This window comes from Zophobas morio, unplaced genomic scaffold, assembly GCF_036711695.1.
Source record: "Zophobas morio isolate AGI-343-1 ecotype UQ-CSIRO unplaced genomic scaffold, CSIRO_AGI_Zmor_V1 ptg000074l, whole genome shotgun sequence".
Taxonomy (NCBI): domain Eukaryota; kingdom Metazoa; phylum Arthropoda; class Insecta; order Coleoptera; family Tenebrionidae; genus Zophobas; species Zophobas morio.
This window is the reverse complement of record NW_026972179.1, coordinates 807,125-833,549: the sequence shown is the minus strand read 5'-3', so window position 1 is coordinate 833,549 and position 26,425 is coordinate 807,125. Positions and strand designations below refer to the sequence as shown.

Sequence of the window (26,425 nt, the reverse complement as noted above, 5' to 3'; positions counted from 1 at the left end):
TTTAATGTTTCGAATTTGGGCTACTTTGTTTTCTGGATCTTTTGATGTTTCGATTCCTAGGTGATTCAGTTTTTCAATTTCCCAATTTTTCGGTTTTTTGATTCCTCAATTTTCCGATTTTTCCATTTTTCGATTTTTTTTTATTTTTATATTTTCAACAGTTCATGTTTTCCTTTTTTCGAAATCTATTTTTTCCTTTTTCGATTTTTTAATTTAAGATTTGTCGATTTTTAAACTTCATTTTTTTCTTTTCTATATTTCAATTTCTCGATGATTCAAGTTTTCAATTGTCCAATTTCCCGATTTTTCACTTTCTCGATTTTTCAATTTATCATTTTTTTGATTTTTATTTTGATGTTTCGATTCCGTGATGTTTAAATTTTTGGATTTTTCGGCTTTTCAATTTTCTAATTTTTCGATGTGTCAGCATTTCGTTTTGGGATTTTTCAGTTTTTCGATTTCTCAATTTTGCGATCTCTCGATGTTTCGATTTTTCGACTTCTCGGTTTTAGATTTTTCGGTTTTCTATTACTATGTATGTGATTTTTAAAGTTTTTGATTTTTTATTTTTTCAATTTTTTAGTTCAGTTGGTATGGTTTCAATTTATCGATTTACCGAGATTTCCATGTTTCGAGTTTTCGATTTTTCAATTTCCCAATTTTTCGGTTTTTTGATTCCTCAATTTTCCGATTTTTCAATATTTCGATTTTTTAAATTTTAGGGTTTTTGATTTGTTTTTTTTTTTTCGTTTTACGATGTTTCCATTTTTCAATTTTTTTTATTTTTATATTTTTATATTTTCAATAATTGTTCATATTTTCTTTTTTCGAAATCAATTTTTTTCCTTTTTCGATTTTTTTAAATTAAGATCTGTCGATTTTTAAACTTGAATTTTTTACTTTTTATATTTGGATTTCTCTATGTTTCGAGTTTTCAATTGTCCCATTTCCCGATTTTTCAATTTCTCGATTTTTCGATTTATCTTTTTTTTTTAAGTTTATATTGTACAATTTTTAATCTTTCGATTTTGGGAGATTTGATGTTTGGATTCCTTGATGTTAAAATTTTTCCATTTTTCGGGTTTTCAATTTTCCAATTTTTCGATTGTTCAAGTTTTCGATTTCCAATTTTTCAACATTTTAGTTTAGGGATTTTTCAATTTCTCAATTTTACAGCTTTTCGATTTCTCAATTTTGTGGTTCGAGGTTCTAAATTTTAGATTTTTCGATTTTTCATTTTTCCGTTTTTCGTATTTTCGATTTCTTGATATCCCGGTTTTTTGATTTTTATAATGAATCAGCTTTTCCATTTTTCCATTTCTCGATTTTTACTTTTCGATTTTTCAAATTAATTCTTCTGTTCTTCAATTTTTAGATTTTTTTCGATTTTTTGGGTTTTTAAAATTTACAATTTATGGTTCAGTTGAACTGGTTCCAATTTTTCGAGTTATCTATATTTTTAAGTTTAAGTTTTTCAATTTTTATTTTTCGAATTTGGCTACTTTGTTTTCTGCATCTTTTGATGTTTCGATTCCTAGGTGATTCAGGTTTTCAATTTTCCAATTTTTGGGTTTTTTGATTCCTCGATTTTCCAATTTTTCAATATTTCGATTTTTAAAATTTTAGGATTTTTGATTTGTCTTTTTTTTCGTCTTTCCATTTTTCGATTTTTTTTTATTTTTATATTTTCAATTGTTCATATTTTCGTTTTTTCTAAATTTATTTTTTTCCTTTTTCGATTTTTTTAAGGTCTGTCGATTTTTACTTTTTACTTTTTTATATTTCGATTTCTCGATGTTTCGAGTTTTCAATTGTCCAATTTCTCGATTTTTCGATTTGTCATTTTTTTTTAAGTTTATATTGTTCAATTTTTAATCTTTCGATTTTGGGAGATTTGATGTTTCGATTCCTTGATGTTTAAATTTTTCCATTTTTCGGCTTTTCAATTTTCCAATTTTTCTATTGTTCAATTTTTCGATTTCCAGTTTTTCAACATTTTAGTTTTGGGATTTTTCAATTTCTCAATTTTTCGATTTTCGATTTCACAATTTTGTGGTTCGAGATTGTAAATTTTAGATGTTTCGATTTTTCCATTTTTCTGTTTTTCGTATTTTCGATTTCTTGATATCCCGGTTTTTCGATTTTTATAATGAATCAGCTTTTCGATTTTTCCATTTCTCGATTTTTACTTTTCGATTTTTCGAATTAATTCTTCTGTTCTTCAATTTTTAGATTTTTCACTTTTGTTGGTGTTTAAATATGTCGATCTTTCGGGTTTTCAATTTTTTGGTTCAGTTGAATTGGTTCTAATTTTTCGAATTATCGATATTTTTAATTTTAAGTTTTTCAATTTTTAATGTTTCGAATTTGGCTACTTTGTTTTCTGGATCTTTTGATGTTTCGATTCCTAGGTGATTCAGTTTTTCAATTTTCCAATTTTTCGGATTTTTGATTCCTCGATTTTCCGATTTCGGTTTTTTAAATTTTAGGATTTTTGATTTGTTTTTTTTTTCGTTTTACTATCTTTCCATTTTTCGATTTTTTTTATGTTTATATTTTCAATTGTTCATATTTTCGTTTTTTCTAAATCTATTTTCTTCCTTTTTCGATTTTTTTAATTTAAGATATGTCGATTTTTAAACTTGGGTTTTTTACTTTTTTATATTTCGATTTCTCGATGTTTCGAGTTTTCAATTGTCCAATTTCCCGATTTTTCAATTTTTCGATTTCTCCTTATTTTTAGTTTAAATTTTTCAATTTTTGGATATAGGGATATTTCGATTTCTCGATATTTTGATGTTTCGATTCCTTGATGTTTAAATTTTTTGATTTTTCGGCTTTCTAATTTTCCAATTTTTCGATGTTTCGGCATTTCGTTTTTGGATTTTTCAGTTTTTCGATTTCTCAATTTTTAATTTTTTGACTTCTCGGTTATATATATTTTTTAATTTCGTGATTTTTCGAATGTTCAAGTTTTTGATGTTTCGGTTTTCCGATGTTTACACTTTTCCACTATTCGATTTTTCAAGTTTTCGATTTCCCAATTTGTCAACATTCGGAAATTTTTCGATGTTTTTTCGAGAATTTAGTGTGGGGATTTGGGCTCTTCCGTATTATTGTTTAAAGAATGTAAAAAAAGTGGGGATCCCTGACGTTATATAGAATCTAGGATGTGAAAAAAGTAAAAAAAACGTCAAAAGTATCAAAATTATTTTATCAAATTCTAGCCCCGCCCACCCACCCTCTATTTTCTGTTTTTGAGAGTTTGGAAGAATTTTAACAACTATATTTTTTTTAAGGACATGAAAAAACCATCCCGTTCTCTTACACATTATTTCTTAAAGATTATACAAATATTTTGGGGACCTCTGGCGTTTTTAATAGAATTTTGAAAAATCTTGCGAGGGTGGTTGCTAGTGTCTTTTTTAAAGAAAACAAAAGAACTTACCAGTTTCTTCTTATGTTTTTGAAAAAATTTTGAAAAATTTTTTGGCAATCCTTGTGTTTTGTTTTCGAAAAACTTTGAAGGAATATTTAGCACCCTAAGTGTGTGTGTGTGTGTTTTTTTAATTTGTGAAAGAATTTTAGAGAGCTCTTTATCTTTCTTTTAAGATTTGAAAGAAACTTTGTGCCTTTTTTTATTTTGATTTTTTGACTTCTCGGTTATATATTTTTTAATTTCGCGATTTTTCGAATGTTCAGTTTTTCGCTTCGTGAAGATTTTTCAATTTATGGTTTTTCTTCAATTTTATTTTGTTTTGGGGCCAGTGTATAGAATATTTTAACTGAGACTGATTGGAAGTTAAACACGCATTTAACGAAGTTTAGCGACGTCTGATCGGCGTAGAGTTGGCCACGTGGTACTTTAATGCCGTGTTAAAAATTTAATCCCAAACCGGGCCTCAGTTTTTCAGTTAATAATTTTTCGATTTTGGACGTTTTCAATTGCCCGATTTTCCGAAGTCTCGATTTTTCAATTTCTCGATCTTTTATGTGTCGAATTCTCGATGTTTCCATTTGTCGATTTCCCAGTTTATCAACATTCGGAAATTTTTCGATTTTTTAATTTTCTGTTAAGTTTTCAAGTTCTTGTTGTTTCAATTTTCCAATTTTCGATTTTTCGATGTTTCGTAATTTTAATTTTTGGATTTCCCTTTTTTTTTCGGGAATTCAGTGTCGGGATTTTTCAGTTTCTCGATTTCTCTCTTCGGGCTCTTCCGTATTATTGTTTAAAGAATGTAAAAAAGTGGGGATCCCTGACGTTATATAGAATCTAGGATGTGAAAAAAGTAAAAAAAAATCAAAAGTATCAAAATTATCTTATCAAATACTAGCCCCGCCCACCCACCCTCTATTTTCTTAGAAGCAATGGGATTTGCCAAAGTCAGTCTTATCTTAGCAAATACTAGCCCCGCCCACCCACCCTGTATTTTCTTGGAAGGTATGTCATTTGCCAAAGTCAGTCTTATCTTACTAAATACTAGCCCCTTTCACATTCTAACAACGAATTTTATTTCTGTTCAGTATAAGATCATTCATTTTATTCAGATCGGATAAAATCAATCACTGAAAAGGAGGCAAGGTGGGTGGGCGGGGCTAATTATGTTCTTCTGTTTTGGTAAGATAATACTGATTTTGGCAAATGACATACCTTTTAAAGAAATAGAGGGTGGGTGGACGGGGTTAGTATTTGCTAAGATAAGACTGATTTTGGCAGATGACATATTTTTAAGAAAATAGAGGGTGGGTGGGCGGGGCTAGTACTTCGTTGGATAAGACTGACTTTGGCAAATGGCATACCCTTTAAGGAAATAGAGGGTGGGTGGGCGGGGTTAGTATTTGCTAAGATAAGACTGAATAATATTAAATTCAAAAGTGGCCTCGCCCACCGTCCCTCGAATGTTTTTTTTATATGAAAAAATCTTAAATGCGTCTTTGACTATCATTTGTTAGAAAATTAGAAAAAAATTTGGGAACCCCTGGCGTTTTATGTCTGAAAGAATTTGAAAGGAATCTCATGACATTTTTAGAGCTTTTTTGTTTTTGAAAAAAATTTAAAGGGTCTTTCGGAGTCCTTACCTTGTGTTTTTGAAATAATTTGAAAGAATGATTTTGGCGAATGACATACCCTCTAAGAAAATAAAGGGCGGGTGGGCGGGGTTAGTATTTGGCAAGATATGACTGACTCATATTAAATTCAAAAGTGCCATCCTCGAGTGTATTTTTTTTTAATATGTGAAACAACCTTAGAATTGTCTTTTATTTGTTAGATTATTTGAAAAAATGTCGGGGATCCCTGGTGTTTTATTTCTGGAAGAATTTTGGGAACTCTTTGTGTCTTTTTAAATTCGTGAAAGAACCTTAAATATTTCTTGTGTTCTGTTTTTGAGAGTTTGAAAGAATTTTAGGAACTAGGGTTTTTTTAAGGATACGAAATAACCACGCCGCTCTCTTACATAGTATTTTTTAAAGATTGTACAAATATTTTGGGGACCTCTGGCGTTTTGAATAGAATTTTGAAAAATCTTGAATTCTTGATTTTTCAATTTCTCGATCTTTTGTCTCGAATTTTCAATGTTTCCATTTTTTGATTTCTTAAATTTTACATTTTTCCATTGTCCAATTTTTCGATTTATGAGTTTTTGATGTTTCGGTTTTCCGATGTTTACACTTTTCCACTATTCGATTTTTCAAGTTTTCGATTTCCCAGTTTATCAACATTCGGAAATTTTTCGTTTATTTTAATTTTCTGTCAAGTTTTCAACCCTTGATGTCTCAATTTTTCAATTTTCGATTTTTCGACTTCTCAGTTTTTCGATTTTTCAATTTTTCGATGTTTCGAATTTTTAATTTTTGGATTTCCCTTTTTTCGAGAATTCAGTGTGGGGATTTTTCAGTTTCTCGATTTCTCTCTTCAAAATGTCAAAAGTATCAAAATTATCTTATCAAATACTAGCCCCGCCCACCCACCCTCTATTTTCTTAGAGCCTATGTCATTTGGTAAAATCAGTCTTATCTTAGCAAATATAGCCCCCCACCCTTCCCCTTCACATTCTAAGGACTAATTTATTTTACTAAAGGGAATTTTTCTTTGAATACATCAATAAAATTGTCAACTTGGTAGGACCAGATCCAATAACCTTGAATTATTCGATAACAGCACTTCCACCTCTTGATGACTTTCTATCGCAACGAAAATACACTGAAATAACCATTCTTCAATAATTTATGCCTCATTGGTAGAAAGGTTTTGAAATTACACTTATTTTTCATCGTTCCATGTTCCAATAGTTTATTTTTTTATTCGTTGGTAATGTGTTCGTATTTTTTGTTATTTCATTATTTTCCCTTGTAGTAGGCCATTAAATTAACCAGAATTAAAAAAAATGTATAAATATTTATTTTTTCTAACTAAAATTACGTTAGCACAGTGCGTACAATTAAGTTATCACAATAAATTAAGTCGGGTGTGGCATTTGTTGCTACGTTGAGTTTCTCGGAAATATGAACACCAAAAGAAGACACACTGAAACCAAAGCATTATTTTCAAAACAAAAACAAAAAAAAATCTCACCTAAGAGATTGACTGCGTACAAGTTAAACGTGACCGCGCAGTTCCACAGGAGCATGATCCCGACAACCGAACTGGACACAATGCTCCCGATTCTCCCGGCTGTCATGACAACGCAAACCGCCATCCCGCAAAGGTACGTAGGAATGATTTCCACCATTATCAGATTGATAACGGCGACACAGATCCCTGGTAGGGTCAACAAAACCACGAACAACACGTCAATGACCACCTTCTCGGTCAGGAAGTTGAGGAGGACCAAAGAAACGGCTGACACGACCATGCAGACACCTGAACCCAAAAAGTTAGAGTCACGAAATCAAAAAATTGTGTCTAAAATTACCGAAGAAGTTGCGATTTCCTAGAAAGTTGACTACGAATCCCCAGACCACGTAGCTGACTAAGTACGCCACCCCGATGATGATGTTCTGGATGAAGACTTGATCGTTGATGTTGTCTTCCACGCAAGCCACTAGAGTTTCGTTGTCGCTGTGGACGTTGGAGAGAGCTTGGCAGACCGTTGCGCTGCTGTTGGCGCTCGCGGAGTGTGATAATTGGTTGATTATATCGGGGTACCACAACAGCAAGCCACTCGAGACGGCAAACACACCCCCTTGCATCACCCCAGCTGCCAAAGAGTACTTCAGGTGTGGTGGTACGAACAGAGGGGCGATTTGTCCCCAGAAATCCTTGAGGATGTTCTTCTTCTTGGAGGTGTCAACTTGGTAGATCACTTTTTCCTGGAGGCTTTCAATGGGGAACGTGGATTCGGGCTTGCCGGTGTTGATGGTGTAGATGCGCTTCAGGACATCGAAGGCTTCCTCGATCTGGCCGCTGTGGTAGAGGAACTTGGGGCTTTCGGGGAGTTTGAGGAAGGCGATGGCTGCGACCAAGTTAGGGATACTAATCAGGAACATGTAGATCCTCCAGGAGGTGACTGGGAGACCGAATAGTTGGAAGTGGATGTGTTGGGGGAGGAGAGCCCAGCCGAGACCCGGGAGGGTGATTAAAGCCAGTGCTATGAAAAGACTCATCCAGGCCATGGCTGTCGAGCGATAAATCCGGCTCTGGAATTCTCCGAAGTAGGCATAGACGATGGCGGAGGGGCCGGCGATGCTAGAAAAACAAAAACACAAATTCAAATGTTGTTTACAAAGAAGTGTCAAGAAGTTCGCCTTCATCTACTTACAAATAATAAACCCAAAAGTATAATTTATAGAAACTTGGTCATTCCCTGAGGGAAGGCTGAAAATGATCACCACATTTTCCATCACATGACTCCAATCTAACCTTTTGATACGGTCTGATCCTTTCTCTCGGAATGTGACAAATAGAAATTAACTTTCACGCGATCGATATGATGTAACGCGAAAAAAACAAAGAATTATGTTTACGATTAAATAAACACAGTTATTTTTAATTTGAATGGACGTGCGACCTAAAACAGTTAAATTGGCGTCAATTACACATTAGTATTTTAATTTTGGGTTCTGCGGGCACAATTAGACGACAAATGCTGATTAAATGATTAATTGTAGTTGTAAACAGGCACTTAAGAAAACGTGACTCGTGATTGAATTAAATTGTTGTTTGACCGGAAAATGGAATAACGACTGATTTTTTGCGCGAATTTGAATATCTTGTGATTCGGTCAAATGTCTTGGGTTTTTTCGGTTCGTTGCGAGATTAATTAATGACATAATTGAAATTAGCATGCGAATTATGTGCTTTGCTGATGAGGGTTTGACCGGTAATTTAAGCAAATTTATTTCGTTTGGCCTAAAGGCGCCGTAAATGTTTTGAATGTTCCTCGGGTTTGATCACTTCTGAAAAAAGAGAAAATGTTGGGTTTGGGCGATCTGATGTAAGCTCAAAAATTTTTACGATTGTTGAATTTGACCGGCTCACCTTATTTTTCTGGAAATTTTGTAACTTTTTTTTTTGGACACGCTCGCTGCGCTCGCATTCTCTCAAGAGTTTTAAAAAAAGAACAACTTTGGGTTCAATTGTAATACAAACTCTAGATTTTAAAAAACACACTCACAGAAGTAATGAAAAAAAAATCTCAGAGAAGCTATGTAGGTTTTGTTATAATAATAAATTTTAATAGACTTATTACTTTACAAAATTGGTCGAAAGTTGTTTCTGCAGAACTTCCCTCGCCCCCGAAGTGCAGCCGAACAAATTCTGCTTCTTTGAAAAATAATCAGAAATTTTTGCGATTTTTGATTTCTGATAATCTCTATATAGTAAATAACACTCCAGCAGCAATTTTAAAACCGAAAAATCTAAAACTGAGAAGTCGAAACATTAAAAAATTGAAAAATCTAAAATATAAAAATCGAAAAATTGAAAAATCGAGGAACTGAAAAATCGAAAAAATACAAAATTAAAAAAATTGAAACATCAAAAAATCCAAAATTCGAAAATGTTGAAAAATCCCAAAAATGATAAATTAAAAAATTGAAAAATTGAAAAATCGAGAAATCTAAAAATCGAAATTTAAGATGTGGAAAAATTGAATCGAGAAAATGAAAAATTGAGACATCGAAAATCGAAATGAAAATTCGAAAAATTGAAAAATCGTAAAATAGAATATCGAAAAATTCATAAATCGATAAACCGAGGAATCGAAAACTTTAAAAATTGAAAAATCAAAAATCTGAAAAATCGTAAAATCTAAAATTTAAAAAATCGAGAATTAAGATGTAGCAAAATTGAATGGAAAAATTGAAAAATCAAGAAATCGAAACAAAAATTCCAAAAATTTAAGAAACCAAATGTTGAAAAATCCCGAAACTGATATATCGAAAAAATGATAAATTAGAAAATCGAAAAATTGAAAAATCGAAGAAAAAATAAAGAATCGAAAAATTGAATGACCGAGAAATCTAAAATCGAAATTTAAAATGTAGAAAAATTGAATCCAGAAAATGAAAAACTGAGAAATCGAAAAATTGAAATGAAAATTCGAAAAATTGAAAAATCGTAAAAGAAAATATCGAAAAATTCATAAATCGATAAACCAAGAAATCGAAAAATCAAAATTCTGAAAAATCGAAAAATCGAAAATTTAAAAAATCGAAAATTAAAATGTAGAAAAATTGAATCGAAAAAGTGAAAAATCGAGAAATCGAAACATCAAAAAATCGAAAAGTCGAAAAGGAACACAAAAATTCGGTAAATTTAAAAATCGAAATGTTGAAAAATCCCAATTGAAATACGGAAAAATTAATAAATCCAAAAATCTAAAATTCTAAAAATTGAAATTTAAAATGTAGAAAAATTGAAACGAGAAATTGTAAAATTAAGAAATCGAAAAATCGAAATGAAAATAAAAAAATTGAAAGATCCTAAAATGAAATACAGAAAAACTCATAAATCGATAAATCGAGAAATCTAAAATTTTAAAAACTGAAAAATTGAAAATTCAAAAACCCGATAAAACGAAAAATCTAAAATTTAATAAATCGAAAATTAAAATGTACAAACATTGAATCGAAAAATTAAAAAACGATGAAAAAATAAAGAATCGAAAAATTGAAAGACCGAGAAATCTAAAAATCTAAATTTAAAATGTAGAAAAATTGAATCGAGAAAATGAAAAATTGAGAAATCGAAAAATCGAAATAAAAATTCGAAAAATTGAAAAATCGTAAAAGAAAATATCGAAAAATTCATAAATCGATAAACCGAGAAATCGAAAAATCAAAATTCTGAAAAGTCGAAAAATCTAAAATTTAAAAAATCGAAAATTAAGATGTAGAAAAATTGAAGAAAAATTGAAAAATCGAGAAATCGAAACATCAAAAAATCGAAAAATCGAAAAGGAAACGAAAAATGGAAACAAAAATTCGGTAAATTTAAGAATCGAAATGTTGAAAAATCCCAAAATTGAAATATGGAAAAACTCATAAATCGATAAATCGAGAAATCTAAAATTTTAAAAACTGAAAAATTGAAAATTCAAACACCCGAAAAAACGAAAAATCTAAAATTTAATAAATCGAAAATTAAAATGTAGAAACATTGAATCGAAAAATCGAAACATGAAAAAATCGAATAGTCGAAAATGAAAAAAACAAGAAATCGAAAAATTGAAACAAAAATTCGAAAAATTGATAAATCAATAAATTGAAAAATCGAAAAATTGAAAAATCGAAGAAAAGATGAGGAATCGAAAAATTGAAATATCGAGAAATCTAAAAATCGAAATTTGAAAATGTATAAAAATTGAATCGAGAAATCGAAAAATCGAAATGACAATTCAAAAATTTGAAAAATCCTGCAATGAAATATCGAAAAATTCATAAATCGATAAATCGAGAAATCGAAAACTTTAAAAATTGAAAAATTAAACAAAAAAAAAGGAAAAATCGAGAAATCAAAACATCAAAAAATTGAAAAGTCTAAAAGAAAATAATCGAGAAATCGAAATATCGAAACAAAAATTTGAAAAATTGAAGAATCCGAATGTTGAAAATTCCCAAGACTGAGAATTGAAAACTCAAAAACCTGAAAAAAAAATAAATCGATAATTAAAATCTAGAAACATTGAATCGAAAAATCGAAACATGAAAAAATCGAATAGTCGAAAAGGAAAAAAACAAGAAATCGAAAAATTGAAACAAAAATTCGAAAAATTGATAAATCAATAAATTGAAAAATCGAAAAATTGAAAAATCGTAGAAAAAATGAAGAATCGAAAAATTGAAAGATCGGAAAATCTAAAAATCGAAATTTGAAAATGTATAAAAATTGAATCGAGAAATCGAAAAATCGAAAAATCGAAATGACAATTCAAAAAATTGGAAAAACCTAAAATGAAATATCGAAAAATTCATAAATCGATAAATCGATAAATCGAGAAATCGAAAACTTTAAAAATTGAAAAATCAAAAACCTGAAAAATCGAAAAATAAAATGTAGAAAAATTAAATAAAAAAACTGAAAAAGGGAGAAATCGAAATATCGAAACAAAAATTTTAAAAATTGAAGAATCCAAATTTCAACATTTCAATCCCAAGACGGAAAATTCGAAAAATTGAAAAATCGTAAAATAAAATACCGAAAAATTCATAAATCGATAAATCGAGAAATCGAAAACTTTAAAAATTGGAAAATCAAAAATCTGAAAAATCGAAAAATTTAAAATTTAAAAAATCGAAAATTAGGATGTAGAAAAATTGAATCGAAAAATTGAAAAATCGAGAAATCGAAACATAAAAAAATCGAAAAGTTGAAAAGGAAAAAATCGATAAATCGAAAAATCGAAAAATTGAAAAATCGAATAAAAAAAATCGAAAATTCAAGAATTCGAAATTTAAAATGTAGAAAAATTGAATCGAGAAATTGTAAAATTAAGAAATCGAAAAATTGAAAAATCAAAAATTCAAAAATTCGAAATTTAAAATGTATAACAATTGAATTGAGAAATTGTAAAATTAAGAAATCGAAAAATTGAAATGAAAATTAAAAACTTGAAAAATCCCAAAGTGAAATATCGAAAAACTCATAAATCGATAAATCGAGAAATCGAACATTTTAAAAACTGAAAAATTGAAAATTCAAAAAGCTGAAAAAACGAAAAATCTAAAATTTAATAAATCGAAAAATCGAAACATGAAAAAATCGAAATATCGAAAAGGAAAAAAAACTAGAAATCGAAACACTGAAACAAAAATTCGAAAAATTGATAAATCAATAAATCGAAAAATTTAAGAAAAAATGAAGAATCGAAAAATTGCAAACATCGAAATGACAATTCAAAAAATTGAAAAATTCTAAAATGAAATATCGAAAAATTCATAAATCGATAAATCGAGAAATTGAAAACTTTAAAAATTGAAAAATCAAAAACCTGAAAAATCGAAAAATAAAACTTAGAAAAATTGAATCAAAAAATTGAAAAATCGAGAAATTAAAATATCAAAAAATTGAAAAGTCAAAAAGGAAATAATCGAGAAATCGAAATATTGAAACAAAAATTCGAAAACTTGAAGAATCGAAATGGTGAAAAATCCCAAGATAAATCGATAAATCGAAAATTTGAAAAATCAAAGAAAAAATGAAAGACCAAGGAATTGAAAGATCGAAAAATCTAAAAGTCGAAAAATAAAAGGTAGAAAAATTGAATCGAAAAATTGAAAAATTAAGAAATCGAAAAGTAGAGAAATCGAGAAATGAGAAAATAAAAAAATCGACAAATCCAAAACTCGAAAAGTCAAAAAATTGAGAAGTCGCAAAGTCGAAAAATGGATTAATCGAGAAATCGAAAACAAAAAATCGAAGTATCGAAAAACGAAGTAATCGAAAAACTGAAAATGCAAAAATCGAAGAAAAAATGAAGAATCGAATAATTAAAATTTCGAGAGATCCAAAAATCGTAATTTAAAATGTAGAAAAATCGAATCGAGAAATTGAAAAATTGAGAAATCGACACATCAAAAAATCGAAGAATCAAAAAGGAAAAAATCGAGAATTCGAAAAATCGAAACAAAAATTCGAAAAATTTAATAGTCGAAAAATTGAGAAATCCTAAAATTAAAATATCGAAAAATTGGTAAATCGAGAAATCGAAAACTTTAAAAATCAAAAAATTGAAAAATCAAAAACCTGAAAAATCGAAAATTGAAGAATTGAAAGAGAGAATCAAAAAATCGACAAAACCAAAAATCAATAAAAATAAAAAAATTGAGATATCTAAAACTTTATTTTTTACCGAAAATCCCGATGTCTGGCGTAACAATTAAACACGGATTCATAAACCATAAGTTTAGAACTGTTACTTTTTGAGATTTAAATAACATTTATTCGACAAACATTTCCAATAATAATAATTAAGCTTCCCAGGGACACGACGAACAATTTTGAATCACCCCTAACTGTACTCGCTGCGCTCGAATTATGAATGTGCTTTAAAAATTTACTTAATTTACGAATGCTACTTAATTTTTATTACAATAATTCTCACGTTTAGGAAATTTCACTATCTTTAAACTCACATTTTTAGATAACAACAAAATTGTTCTTAATAATCTAGCTTCCCAGGGACATCAAAAATATATTTTTAATTAAGTACACTCGCTGCGCTCGCCTTCTTTTTTAGAATAATGCGATCTTATAATAACATCAATAATAACATTTTTGACAAGTCGCGAGCTTCGCTCGCTCCCGTATCCTCACCAGGCTCGAATTATGTCTATATTTATACATATTTAATTGCTTTAATTCACAAATGGGATATTTCGCATTTAAAAGAAAAATTAAAGATTTTGTACTTGCATCTGGTTTAGAATTCTTAGTGCATTCATATTTTTTATAATTACTTATACAGAGTGACTCAAAAAATTAGACCAATTTTTTGATTAATAATAAAATCGTATTTTTCTTAATAGAGACCATTTTTCATGGGAAAATTTTCCAAACAAAAGATATTTTTATTAAACATTTTTACTCAAAAAAAGTCATTAACTGTCGTTTTGTACTCAAAAAATTTAAATATAATTCGTGATGTGACGTCTGTTCTTTGAAATTTGACTATAATGTAATTATTCAACCATTCCACGAAATTGATGACATCGCTTCAAAAATTTTCATAAATTAAAAATTCATCAGTCATCACAAAAAAGTTCGTCTTTTTCAAGGTTTTCACAACTTCTTTGTTCTAGAACTTTTTTATTTCTAACTTAGGTTATTGTTGCTTAGTGGCTTAAAAATGAAAGAAAATTCTATAAAATTGAAAAAATTAAAACCGACTCGAATCAAGTTTTTTTTTCGAAAAACTTTCCACGATGTTGAAGCATCCTAATTTTTTTTTAATCGCTGAATAAATTATCATTAACCTCGTGAATATTAAACGAAACAAAAAAAAAACGACTAGAAATTAAAAACATTTTTCCACTGTGCCTAATTTTTGACAGGCGGTGATTGTGCATGGAAATTAACACAAGTACACGAACGTTCTAGAACAAAGTGAAATGAACGCTCACTTGTCATAAAATCTTCCAGTTCCCTAATTCCAGGCTGTTTTACTTTGTCTTCATGTCAAATCCAAAAATTCACAACACTTTCAACCCTTTTTTCACATCGGTACTCACAAAATTCCGTTGCAGAATCTCAAGATGGCGAACCCCCAGAACGAGGGTATGAACGACGCCGCCACGCTGCTCACGAAGGCCAGAATCAAGCTGATGGTGAGGACCGACTTGCGTCCTTTCGTGTCCGAGAGGTACCCCCACATGCAGCAGGTCCCGGTGATCCCGATGAAGTTCGTCGAGGTGAGGATCCCCTTCATGTAGGTGTCCAGCTCCAGGTCGCATTCCGCCGACGGCAGCACGTACCCCACGGCGTAGGCCTCGCTGTTGACCCCGAAGAGCGTCAACCCGCAGACGAAGATCAGCGCCAGGTTGTACTTCCCGAAGCCTGGACCAAAAATTAGCGACGTCTCCACAAAGCAATCCATCACTTACCGGTGTGCTCCAACGCCGCCTCGAACTCCACGTTCTTGTACTTCTCCGACGAGATTTTGAACTCATCTGCAAGCAAGTGGTTTAGTAACAGAACCGGCTTAAGTCAACTACTGGTCACCGTAAGTGTAGTGTTTGTCGTTCATGCTGTTGCTTCTTGCCGAATTACATACAAATGTTGCGGAGTGCTTGAAACCGCTCTTTTATTTGAGCAAATTTCAGCCTACTTAAAGTTCTTCTACTCAAGAAACAATTTAATCCCGGTCGTAATTAGCGTAATTAATCGTGACGCATGCGGTCCATCAAATTTGACTAGATGCGATATGTTCGTGTCTCCGACCAAAACAATAACATAGGAGTTTGTTCAGGTATTGTCTTTTATTTAACTCCTCCAAACACGAGTTTATTGTTTTGCGACGGCTGCTCGAGAGACCTCCGCTTAAACCTCGAGCAAACACGGCTCTAACTCGCCGAGTGTTATTTTAAATTGGGTTTAATTTCGCGGTCTTCGACGAATTAAAAAAAAAAATAAACATATTTTCGTGGAAGTGAAGGTTCCCGACGGGAAAAAATACGACGGCCTTGGTGGAATCCGCAAATATTTGACGAAAATTTCGAAAGGGAAGCCACCAGTGCGGATATATTTAGCAAAATTTACTTAGTATAACTTTTTTAAGAGTGCACACGTTGCACACACCCGCAACACTGAAAAAATTGCCGCCAATGTCGATCCATTGGCTTCAAGAATGCCCATAACTTCCATACCTTTTTTTATATTTTTTCCTGTCTTGTTAAAGATCAAAATTATTCTGTTTCCTCCAATCTTGGTTAACACTAAAGTTATTAATTTCATGAATTCAAACCAAAAGTGGTCTTCAAAAAAATGTGTGACGTTTTTAATTTAAAATTGATTTTTAAATCATGCCATTTAATAACATATTTTACAACTTTTTGGAACAACTTATACCGAGGTCCCACTAACTGATGATTGTTTTCGACGTTTCATAAACCCTACAATATGAAAAAGTAGGTCTCCCTTTCCGTGTGTCTGGAACGATTTTATGAAATTCTGTAAGGGTTCTTCAGAGAGAATTTTATATGTTATTCAAAATTATCTGTCGATGTCCCTGAGTAGCTAAATCGAGAAACCGAAAAATCTGAAATTTAGGACATTGAAAAATTAGAATATCGAAAAACTGAAAAATTGGGGAACCGGAGCGTCAAAAAATCTAAAAATTGAACAATTTTAAATTATATATCCAAAAATAGAACAAAATGGAAAATCGAAACTTCGAAAAGTCGAGAAGTTCAAAAATCGAAAAATTGAGACTTCGAAATTGCCCAAAATCGAAAAATCCAAAAATTGTTTAAAATTTAAAAAAATAAATCTAAAAACTGCACAATCGAAAATTGGAAAACGGAAAAATCTAAAACTGACAAGTCGAGAAATCGAAACATCAAAAAACTGATCATTGTAAAATATATAAAAGTGAATCGAAAAATTGAAACCCCGAGAAATCGAAAACTCGATTTAAAATCAAAAAAATCGATAAATCTGAAAATTAAAAAAATAAATAAATCGAGAAATCAAAAATTTAAGCATCAATAAACTGAAAAATCAAAGAAATTAAAATTAGAAAAATTGAAAAATACAAATATCCAAAAATTTAAAAATCGAAAAAACGAAAAATCGAGAAACCGAAAAATCTGAAATTTGGGAGATTGAAAAATTAAAATATGGAAAAATTGAAAAATTGGGAAATCGGAACGTCAAAAAATCTAAAAACTGAAACATTAAATATCCAAAAATAGACAAAATGGAAAATCGAAACATCTAAAAGTCGAAAATCGAAAAATTGAGACTTCCAAACTGCCCAAAATCGAAGAATCCAAAAGTTATTTAAAATAAAAAAAAATAAATCTAAAAACTGAACAATCGAAAATTGGAAAACGGAAAAATCAAAAATCGAGAAGTCGAGAAATCGAAACATCAAAAAACTGAAAATTGTAAAACGAAAATTGAAAAAACTTGAATTTAAAAATCAGAAATAAAAAAATTGAATACCTGAGAAATCGAAAACTACAAAATTTAAAAAATCGGAAATTTGGAAATATAGTAAATTGAAGAACTGAAAACTAAAAAACAGAGACACTGAAAAATTCCAAAAATAAAATGAGGAAAAATTGGGAAATCGAAAAACATCGAAAAATTGGAACATCCAAAATCTGAAAACCCGAAAAAGTCGAACAGTTGAAAAATCTAGACATCGAAACATCAAAAAGTCGCAAGCTTGAAAAATTGAAAAACCGAAATAGACCAAAATCGAAAAATCGAAAAGTTAAAAATTGAAAAATTGGAAGATTTACAATTACAAAATTCGATAAATCTGAATATTGAACAAAAATAAATCCAGAAATCGAAAAATTGAAAAATCGAAAAATTTAAAAATCAATAAACTGAAAAATCAAAAATATTAAAATATCGAAAAATTGAAGAATCGAAAAATTGAAAAATTGGGAAATGGGAACATCAAAAATCTAAAAATTGAAACATTTTACATTAAATATCCAAAAATAGAAAAAATGGAAAATCGAAACATCGAAAAGTCGAACAATCGAGAAATCGAAGAGTCGAGAAGTTCAAAAATCGAAAAATTGAGACTTCGAAACTGCCCAAAATCGAAGAATCCAAAAATTATTTAAAATTAAAAAAAAAATTAATCTAAAAACTGAACAATCGAAAATTGGAAAACGGAAAAATCAAAAATCGAGAAGTCGAGAAATCGAAACATCAAAAAACTGAAAATTGTAAAACGAAAATTGAAAAAACTTGAATTTAAAAATCCGAAATTGAAAAATTGGAAACCTGAGAAATCGAAAACTACAAAATTTAAAAAATTGGAAATTTGGAAATATAGTAAATTGAAGAACTGAAAACTAAAAAACAGAGACACTGAAAAATTCCAAAAATAAAATGAGGAAAAATTGGGAAATCGAAAAACATCGAAAAATTGGAACATCCAAATTCAGAAAACCCGAAAAAGTCGAACAGTCGAAAAATCTAGACATCGAAACATCAAAAAGGCGCAAACTTGAAAAATTGAAAAATCGAAATAGACCAAAATCGAAAAATCGAAAAGTTAAAAATTGAAAAATTGAAAGATTTACAATTAAAAAAATCGATAAATCTGAATATTGAACAAAAATAAATCGAGAAATCGAAAAATTGAAAAATCGAAAAATTTAAGTAATAATAAACTGAAAAATCAAAAATATTAAAATTAGAAAAATTGAAAAATATAAATATCCAAGAATTTAAAAAATCGAAAAAACGAGAAATCTAGGAACCGAAAAATCTGAAATTTGGGACATTGAAAAATTAAAATATCGAAAAATTGAAGAATCGAAAAATTGAAAAATTGGGAAATCGGAACGTCAAAAAATCTAAAAATTGAAACATTTTAAATTAAATATCCAAAAATAGAAAAAATGGAAAATCGAAACATCGAAAAGTCGAACAATCGAGAAATCGAAGAGTCGAGAAGTTCAAAAATCGAAAAATTGAGACTTCGAAACTGCCCAAAATCGAAGAATCCAAAAGTATTTAAAATTAAAAAAAATAAATCTAAAAACTGAACAATTGAAAATTGGAAAACGGAAAAATCAAAAAACGAGAAGTCGAGAAATCGAAACATCAAAAAACTGAAAATTGTAAAACGAAAATTGAAAAAACTTGAATTTAAAAATCAGAAATTAAAAAATTGAATACCTGAGAAATCGAAAACTACAAAATTTAAAAAATCGTAAATTTGGAAATATAGTAAATTGAAGAACTGAAAACTAAAAAACAGAGACACTGAAAAATTCCAAAAATAAAATAAGGTAAAATTGGGAAATCGAAAAACATCGAAAAATTGGAACATTCCAAACCTGAAAACCCGAAAAAGTCGAACAGTTGAAAAATCTAGACATCGAAACATCAAAAAGTTGCACACTTGAAAAATTGAAAAGTCCAAATAGACCAAAATCGAAAAATCGAAAAGTTAAAAATTGAAAAATTGGAAGATTTACAATTACAAAATTCAATAAATCTGAATATTGAACAAAAATAAATCGAGAAATCGAAAAATTGAAAAATCTAAAAATTTAAAAACTGAAAAATTGAAGAATTGAAAAGTTTTAAAAATTGGAAAACTGAAAATTCAAAAAACTTTGAAATCGGGAAATTTAAAAATCTGAAGTTAAAAAATTCGAAAAATTGAATTGAAAAACTGAAAAATGAAGAAATTCAAAAATCCAAAAGCCGAAAAGTTGATGAATTGAAACAGCATAAAATCGAAAAATAATTATTGGGAGAATTTTGTAGTTTCTAAAAAAGTAAATCTTGAAAATATTTTTCAGTGCCAAATACCTTTTTTTTTTCTTGAATAGTTCTGAGACCAAAATAAAAAAAAAAGATTTTTTACACTGCGAGCGCAGGTGAGTTTAAAAATGTTTGTCTTCAGGATAATATCTCTGGGATTGAAAAATTCTGAAAGTGCTCGCTACGCTCGCCTTTTTAGAGGGTGATTTTTTCATAGCAATTTACCTTGACAGAGAGATTCGTAAATCAAAATTAATTTTTATGACACTAAATTAATTAAAAAAGAACATTCAAAATTAAAAAAATCGTTAAACCTGAAAATTAAAAAAAAAATAAATCGAGAAATCGAAAAATTGAAAAATCGAAAAATTTAAGCATCAATAAACTGAAAAATCAAAGATATTAAAATTAGAAAAATTGAAAAATATATACAAATATCCAAGAATTTAAAAATCGAAAAAACGAGAAATCGAGGAACCGAAAAATCTGAAATTTGGGACATTGAAAAATTAAAATATCGAGAAACTGAAGAATCGAAAAATTGAAAAATTGGGAAATCGGAACGTCAAAAATCGAAAAATTGAAACATTTTACATTAAATATCCAAAAATAGAAAAAATGGAAAATCGAAACATCGAAAAGTCGAACAATCGAGAAATCGAAGAGTCGAGAAGTTCGAAAATCGAAAAATTGAGACTTCGAAACTGCCCAAAATCGAAGAATCCAAAAGTTATTTAAAATTAAAAAAAAATAAATCTAAAAACTGAACAATCGAAAATTCGAAAACGGAAAAATCCAAAACCGAGAAGTCGAGAAATCGAAACATCAAAAAACTGGTCATTGTAAAATATATAAAAGTGAAGAATCGAAAAATTGAAAAAAATTCAATTCAAAAATTAGAAATTGAAAAACTGAAACCCCGAGAAATCGAAAACTCCAAAATTTAAGAAATCGGAAAAATAGGGAAACTGAAAAATTCCAAAAATAAAATGAGGAAAAATTGGGAAATCGAAAAATTGAAAAAACGGAACATCGAAAAATTGGAAAATCTAAAAATCGAAAAACCGAAAAAGTCGAACAATCGAGAAATCTAGAAATCGAAACGTGGAAAAATTCAAGTACTGCAACATTAAAAATCGAGAATTCAAAAGGTTGTGAAGTCGAAAAATAGAGGAATCGAAATAGACCAAAATCGAAAAGTTAAAAATTGAAAAATTAAAAGATTTAAAATAAAAAAAAAACGATAAATCTGAAAATTAAAAAAAAATAAATTGAGAAATCGAAAAATTGAAAAATCGAAAAATTTAAGCATCAATAAACTGAAAAATCAAAGATATTAAAATTAGAAAAATTGAAAAATACAAATGTCCAAGAATTTAAAAATCGAAAAAACGAGAAATCGAGGAACCGAAAAATCTGAAATTTGGGTCATTTTAAATTAAATATCCAAAAATAGAAAAAAATGGAAAATCGAAACTTCGAAAAGTCGAGAAGTTCAAAAATCGAAAAATTGAGACTTCGAAATTGCCCAAAATCGAAAAATCCAAACATTATTTAAAATTAAAAAAAATAAATCTAAAAACTGCACAATCGAAAATTCGAAAACGGAAAAATCTAAAACCGAGAAGTCGAGAAATCGAAACATCAAAAAACTGGTCATTGTAAAATATATAAAAGTGAAGAATCGAAAAATTGAAAAAAATTCAATTTAAAAATCAGAAATTGAAAAATTGAAACCCCCAGAAATCGAAAACTCCAAAATTTAAGAAATCGGAGAAATAGGGAAACTGAAAAATTCCAAAAATAAAATGAGGAAAAATTGGGAAATCGAAAAATTGAAAAAACGGAACATCGAAAAATTGGAAAATCTAAAAATCGAAAAACCGAAAAAGTCGAACAATTGAGAAATCTAGAAATCGAAACGTGGAAAAATTCAAAAACTGCAACATTAAAAATCGAGAATTCAAAAGGTTGTGAAGTTGAAAAATAGAGTAATCGAAATAGATAAAAAAGCGAAAAATCGAAAAGTTAAAAATTGAAAAATTAAAAGATTTAAAATCAAAAAAATCGATAAACCTGAAAATTAAAAAAAAAATAAATCGAGAAATCGAAAAATTGAAAAATCGAAAAATTTAAGCATCAATAAACTGAAAAATCAAAGATATTAAAATTAGAAAAATTGGAAAATATATACAAATATCCAAGAATTTAAAAATCGAAAAAACGAGAAATCGAGGAACCGAAAAATCTGAAATTTGGGACATTGAAAAATTAAAATATCGAAAAACTGAAAAATCGAAAAATTTTAGCATCAATAAACTGAAAAATCAAAGATATTAAAATTAGATAAATTGAGAAATACAAATATCCAAAAATTGAAAAATTTGGAAATCGGAACGTTAAAAAATCTAAAAATTGAACAATTTTAAATTAAATATCCAAAAATAGAAAAAAATGGAAAATCGAAACTTCGAAAAGTCGAGAAGTTCAAAAATTGAAAAATTGACACTTCGAAATTGCCCAAAATCGAAAAATCCAAACATTATTTAAAATTTAGAAAAATAAATCTAAAAACTGCACAATCGAAAATTCGAAAACGGAAAAATCTAAAACCGAGAAGTCGAGAAATCGAAACATCTAAAAACTGGTCATTGTAAAATATATAAAAGTGAAGAATCGAAAAATTAAAAAAAATTTAAATTTAAAAATCAGAAATCGAAAAACTGAAACCCCGAAAAATCGAAAACTCCAAAAATTAAGAAATCGGAAAAGTAGGGAAACTGAAAAATTCCAAAAATAAAATGAGGGAAAATTGGGAAATCGAAAAATTGAAAAAACGGAACATCGAAAAATTGGAAAATCTAAAAATCGAAAAACCGAAAAAGTCGAACAATTGAGAAATTTAGAAATCGAAACGTGGAAAAATTCAAAAACTGCAACATTAAAAATCGAGAATTCAAAAGGTTATGAAGTTGAAAAATAGAGGAATCGAAATAAACCAAAATCGAAAAATCGAAAAGTTAAAAATTGAAAAATTAAAAGATTTAAAATCAAAAAAATCGATAAATCTGAAAATTAAAAAAAAAAAATAAATCGAGAAATCGAAAAATTGAAAAATCGAAAAATTTAAGCATCAATAAACTGAAAAATCAAAGATATTAAAATTAGAAAAATTGAAAAATACAAATATCCAAGAATTTAAAAATCGAAAAAACGAGAAATCGAGGAACCGAGAAATCTGAAATTTTGGACATTTTAAATTAATATCCAAAAATAGAAAAAAATGGAAAATCGAAACTTCGAAAAGTCGAGAAGTTCAAAAATCGAAAAATTGACACTTCGAAATTGCCCAAAATCGAAAAATCCAAACATTATTTAAAATTTAAAAAAATAAATCTTAAAACTGCACAATCGAAAATTCGAAAACGGAAAAATCTAAAACCGAGAAGTCGAGAAATCGAAACATCAAAAAACTGAAAATTGTAAAACGAAAACTGAAAAAACTCAAATTTAAAAATCAGAAATTGAAAAATTGAAAACCTGAGAAATCAAAAACTACAAAATTTAAAAAATTGGAAATTTGGAAATATAGTAAATTGAAGAATTGAAAACTAAAAAACAGACACTGAAAAATTCCAAAAATAAAATGAGGAAAAATTGGGAAATCGAAAATCATCGAAAAATTGGAACATCCAAAATCTGAAAACCCGAAAAAGTCGAACAGTTGAAAAATCTAGATATCGAAACATCAAAAAGTCGCAAACTTGAAAAATTGAAAAATCGAAACAGACCAAAATCGAAAAATCGAAAAGTTAAAAATTGAAAAATTGAAAGATTTACAATTAAAAAATTCGATAAATCTAAATATTGAACAAAAATAAATCGAGAAATCGAAAAATTGAAAAAACGAAAAATTTAAGAATCAATAAACTGAAAAATCAAAAATATTAAAATTAGAAAAATTGAAAAATACAAATATCCAAGAATTTAAAAATAGAAAAAACGAGAAATCGAGGAACCGAAAAATCTGAAATTTGGGACATTGAAAAATTAAAATATGGAAAAATTGAAAAACTGGGAAATCGGAACGTCAGAAATCTAAAAATTGAAACATTTTACATTAAATATCCAAAAATAGAAAAAATGTAAAATCGAAACATCGAAAAGTCGAACAATCGAGAAATCGAAGAGTCGAGAAGTTCAAAAATCGAAAAATTGAGACTTCGAAACTGCCCAAAATCGCAGAATCCAAAAGTTATTTAAAATTAAAAAAAAAATAAATCTAAAAATTGAACAATCGAAAATTGGAAAACGAAAAAATCTAAAATCGAGAAGTCGAGAAATCGAAACGTCAAAAAACTGAAAATTGTAAAACGAAAATTGAAAAAACTTAAATTTAAAAATCAGAAATTGAAAAATTGAAAACCTGAGAAAACGAAAACTACAAAATTTAAAAAATCGGAAATTTGGAAATACAATAAATTGAAGAATTGAAAACTAAAAAACAGAGACACTGAAAAATTCCAAAAATAAAATGAGGAAAAATTGGGAAATCGAAAATCATCGAAAAATTGGAACATCCAAAATCTGAAAACCCGAAAAAGTCGAACAGTTGAAAAATCTAGACATCGAAACATCAAAAAATCGCAGACTTGGAAAATTGAAAAATCGAAATAGACCAAAATCGAAAAATCGAAAAGTTAAAAATCCAAAAATTGAAAGATTTACAATTAAAAAAATCGATAAATCTGAATATTGAACAAAAATAAATCGAGAAATCGAAAAATTGAAAAATCGAAAAATTTAAAAACTGAAAAATTGAAGAATTGAAAAGTTTTAAAAATTGGAAAACTGAAAATTCAAAAAACTTTGAAATCGGGAAATCTAAAAATCTGAAGTTCAAAAAATCGAAAAGTTGACCTGAAAAACTGAAAAATGAAGAAATTCAATAATCCAAAAGCCGAAAAGTTGATGAATTGAAACAGCATAAAATCGAAAAATTATTATTGGGAGAATTTTGTAGTTTCTAAACAAAGTAAATCTTGAAAATATTTTTCAATGCCAAATACCTTTTTTTTTCTTGAATAGTTCTGAGACCAAAATAAAAAAAAAGATTTTTTACACTGCGACTGCAGGTGAGTTTAAAAATGTTTGTGTTCAATATAATATCTCTAGGATTGAAAAAGGGAGAATTATTGTAATAAAACAATGCTGACCCTTCATTTGTAAATCAAAATTAATTTTTTTATGACACTAAATTAATTAAAAAAGAACATTCAAAATGCGAGTGCAGCGAGCATATTTAGGCGCTCTTCAAAATTGTCCTTCGGGGTTCTGGAAAGCTAAATTACTATTGATGAGAGAATTTTTATTGTCTAAAAAAAATAATTTTGAAAATTTTTGTGAATACTAAAGTTGGGGAGACCCTGGGAACCCAAACGTGCTCGCTGCGCTCGCATTTTAAAGTATTGTTTTTCAGTAATAAATTTCTTTTTTGCTTTCTTGAATGGTTTTGAGACCAAAATTTATAAAAAAAGTATGTTTTAGAGAGCGAGCGCAGCGAGCACGTTCAGGTGACATTTAAAAGATTATTCATTGGTGTCCCCGAGAAGCTAAATTATTAAGGAAAATTTTCTTGTTATTTAAATATATGAGTTTAAAGATTGTTTGTGCTTAATATAACATCTCTGGGATTGAAAAATCCTAACGTGCTCGCTACGCTCGCCTTTTTAGAGGGTGATTTTTTCATAGCAATTTACCTTGACAAGGACATCTCGAGAATGATAATAATAATAAAAACAATATACCTTTGTTGATAATTTATCCATAAATGTTTTTATGACACTAAATTAAGTAAAAAAGAACAATCAGAAAGCGAGTGCAGCGAGCACATTTAGGTGTTCTTCAAAATTATTCTTCGGTGTTCTGAGATTCTAAATTTTTATTAATGAGAGAATTTTTATGGCCTAAAAAAAGCGAATTTCGAAAATGTTTGTAAATACTAAAGTCGGTAAGACGCCGACTCCTGAACGTGCTCGCTGTGCTCGCATTTCAATTTTTTTTTAATAAGTAATAAATTGCTTTTTTTTTTCTTTCTTGAATAGTTCTGAGACCAAAATTTAAAATAAGAACACTTAGAGAGCGAGCGCAGCGAGCACGTTCAGGTGACATTTAAAAGATTATTCATTGGTGTCCCTGAGAAGCTAAATTATTAAGGAAAATGTTCTTGTTATTTAAAAATGTGAGTTCAAAGATTCTATGTACTCAATGTAATATGCCTGGGATTAAAAAATCCTATACGTGCTCGCTACGCTCGCCTCTTTAGAGGTTGATTTTTTCATAACAATTTACCTTGACATGGAGATCTCGAGAATGATAATAATAATAAAAACAATATACCTTTGTTGATAATGCATCCATAAATGTTTTTATGACGCTAAATTAAGTAAAAAAGAACATTCAGAAAGCGAGTGCAGCGAGCACATTTAGGTGTTCTTCAAAATTATTCTTCGGTGTCCTGAGAACCTAGATTACTATTAATGAGAGAATTTTTATGGCCTTAAAAAGGGAATTTCTAAACTGTTTGTAAATACAAAAGTCGGGAAGACGCCGGCACCTGAACGTGCTCGCTGCGCTCGCATTGAAAAATTTTTTTTAATAATAAATTTCTTTTTTTTTCTTTCTTGAATAGTTCTGAGACCAAAATTTAAAAAAAGAATATTTAGAGAGCGAGCGCAGCGAGCACGTTCAGGTGACATTTAAAAGATTGTTCATTGGTATCCCCGAGAAGCTAAATTATTAAGGAAAATTTTAGTGACAAAAAAATGAATTTCGAAAAAGTGGGGGAAACCCGGGCAACCTGAACGTGCTCGCTGTGCTCGCTGTGCTCGCTTTTTGGAGGTTGATTTTTTCATAGCAATTTACCTTCACAGGGAGACCTCGAAAATTATTCTAATAAAAGCAATATTCCCTTGTTGACCATCCATTCGTAAATGTTTTTATGACTCTAAATTAATTAAAAAA

General features: G+C 28.9%; 2 protein-coding genes across 3 annotated transcripts in view; one reads left to right on the top strand and one right to left on the bottom strand.

Annotated features, from left to right (window-relative positions):
- Positions 1–6,377: 6,377 nt before the first annotated feature.
- Positions 6,378–15,270, bottom strand: LOC135143721 (synaptic vesicle glycoprotein 2A-like). The gene is made up of 6 exons (XM_064075632.1): positions 15,161–15,270; positions 15,043–15,108; positions 14,671–14,995; positions 6,915–7,687; positions 6,575–6,862; positions 6,378–6,526 (listed from the first exon to the last, which is right to left on the bottom strand). Exons 1-6 carry the CDS (start codon positions 15,183–15,185, stop codon positions 6,483–6,485), a joined length of 1,521 nt encoding a protein of 506 aa, XP_063931702.1. The 5' UTR covers positions 15,186–15,270; the 3' UTR covers positions 6,378–6,482.
- Positions 15,078–26,425, top strand: part of LOC135143719 (synaptic vesicle glycoprotein 2A-like) — a 31,368-nt gene continuing 20,020 nt past the window's right edge. The window contains exon 1 of one of the 2 annotated variants that reach the window (XM_064075630.1): positions 15,078–15,161. The gene's annotated coding sequence lies outside the window, so the exon portion shown is untranslated. Of the gene's footprint in view, positions 15,162–15,210; positions 15,408–26,425 lie in introns of those variants that run through there. The other variant, XM_064075631.1, reaches the window with a different exon arrangement.

Bases quoted from the DNA above. Each gene is read 5' to 3' on its own strand.
- LOC135143721 (XM_064075632.1), bottom strand. From the start codon at position 15,185: ATGAACGACAAACACTACACTTACG. The intron at 6,863-6,914 runs GTAATTTTAGAC...TTTTGGGTTCAG, and splicing joins AGGAAATCGCAACTTCTTCG to GTGTCTGCATGGTCGTGTCA. The intron at 6,527-6,574 runs GTGAGATTTTTT...CTTTGGTTTCAG, and splicing joins GTACGCAGTCAATCTCTTAG to TGTGTCTTCTTTTGGTGTTC.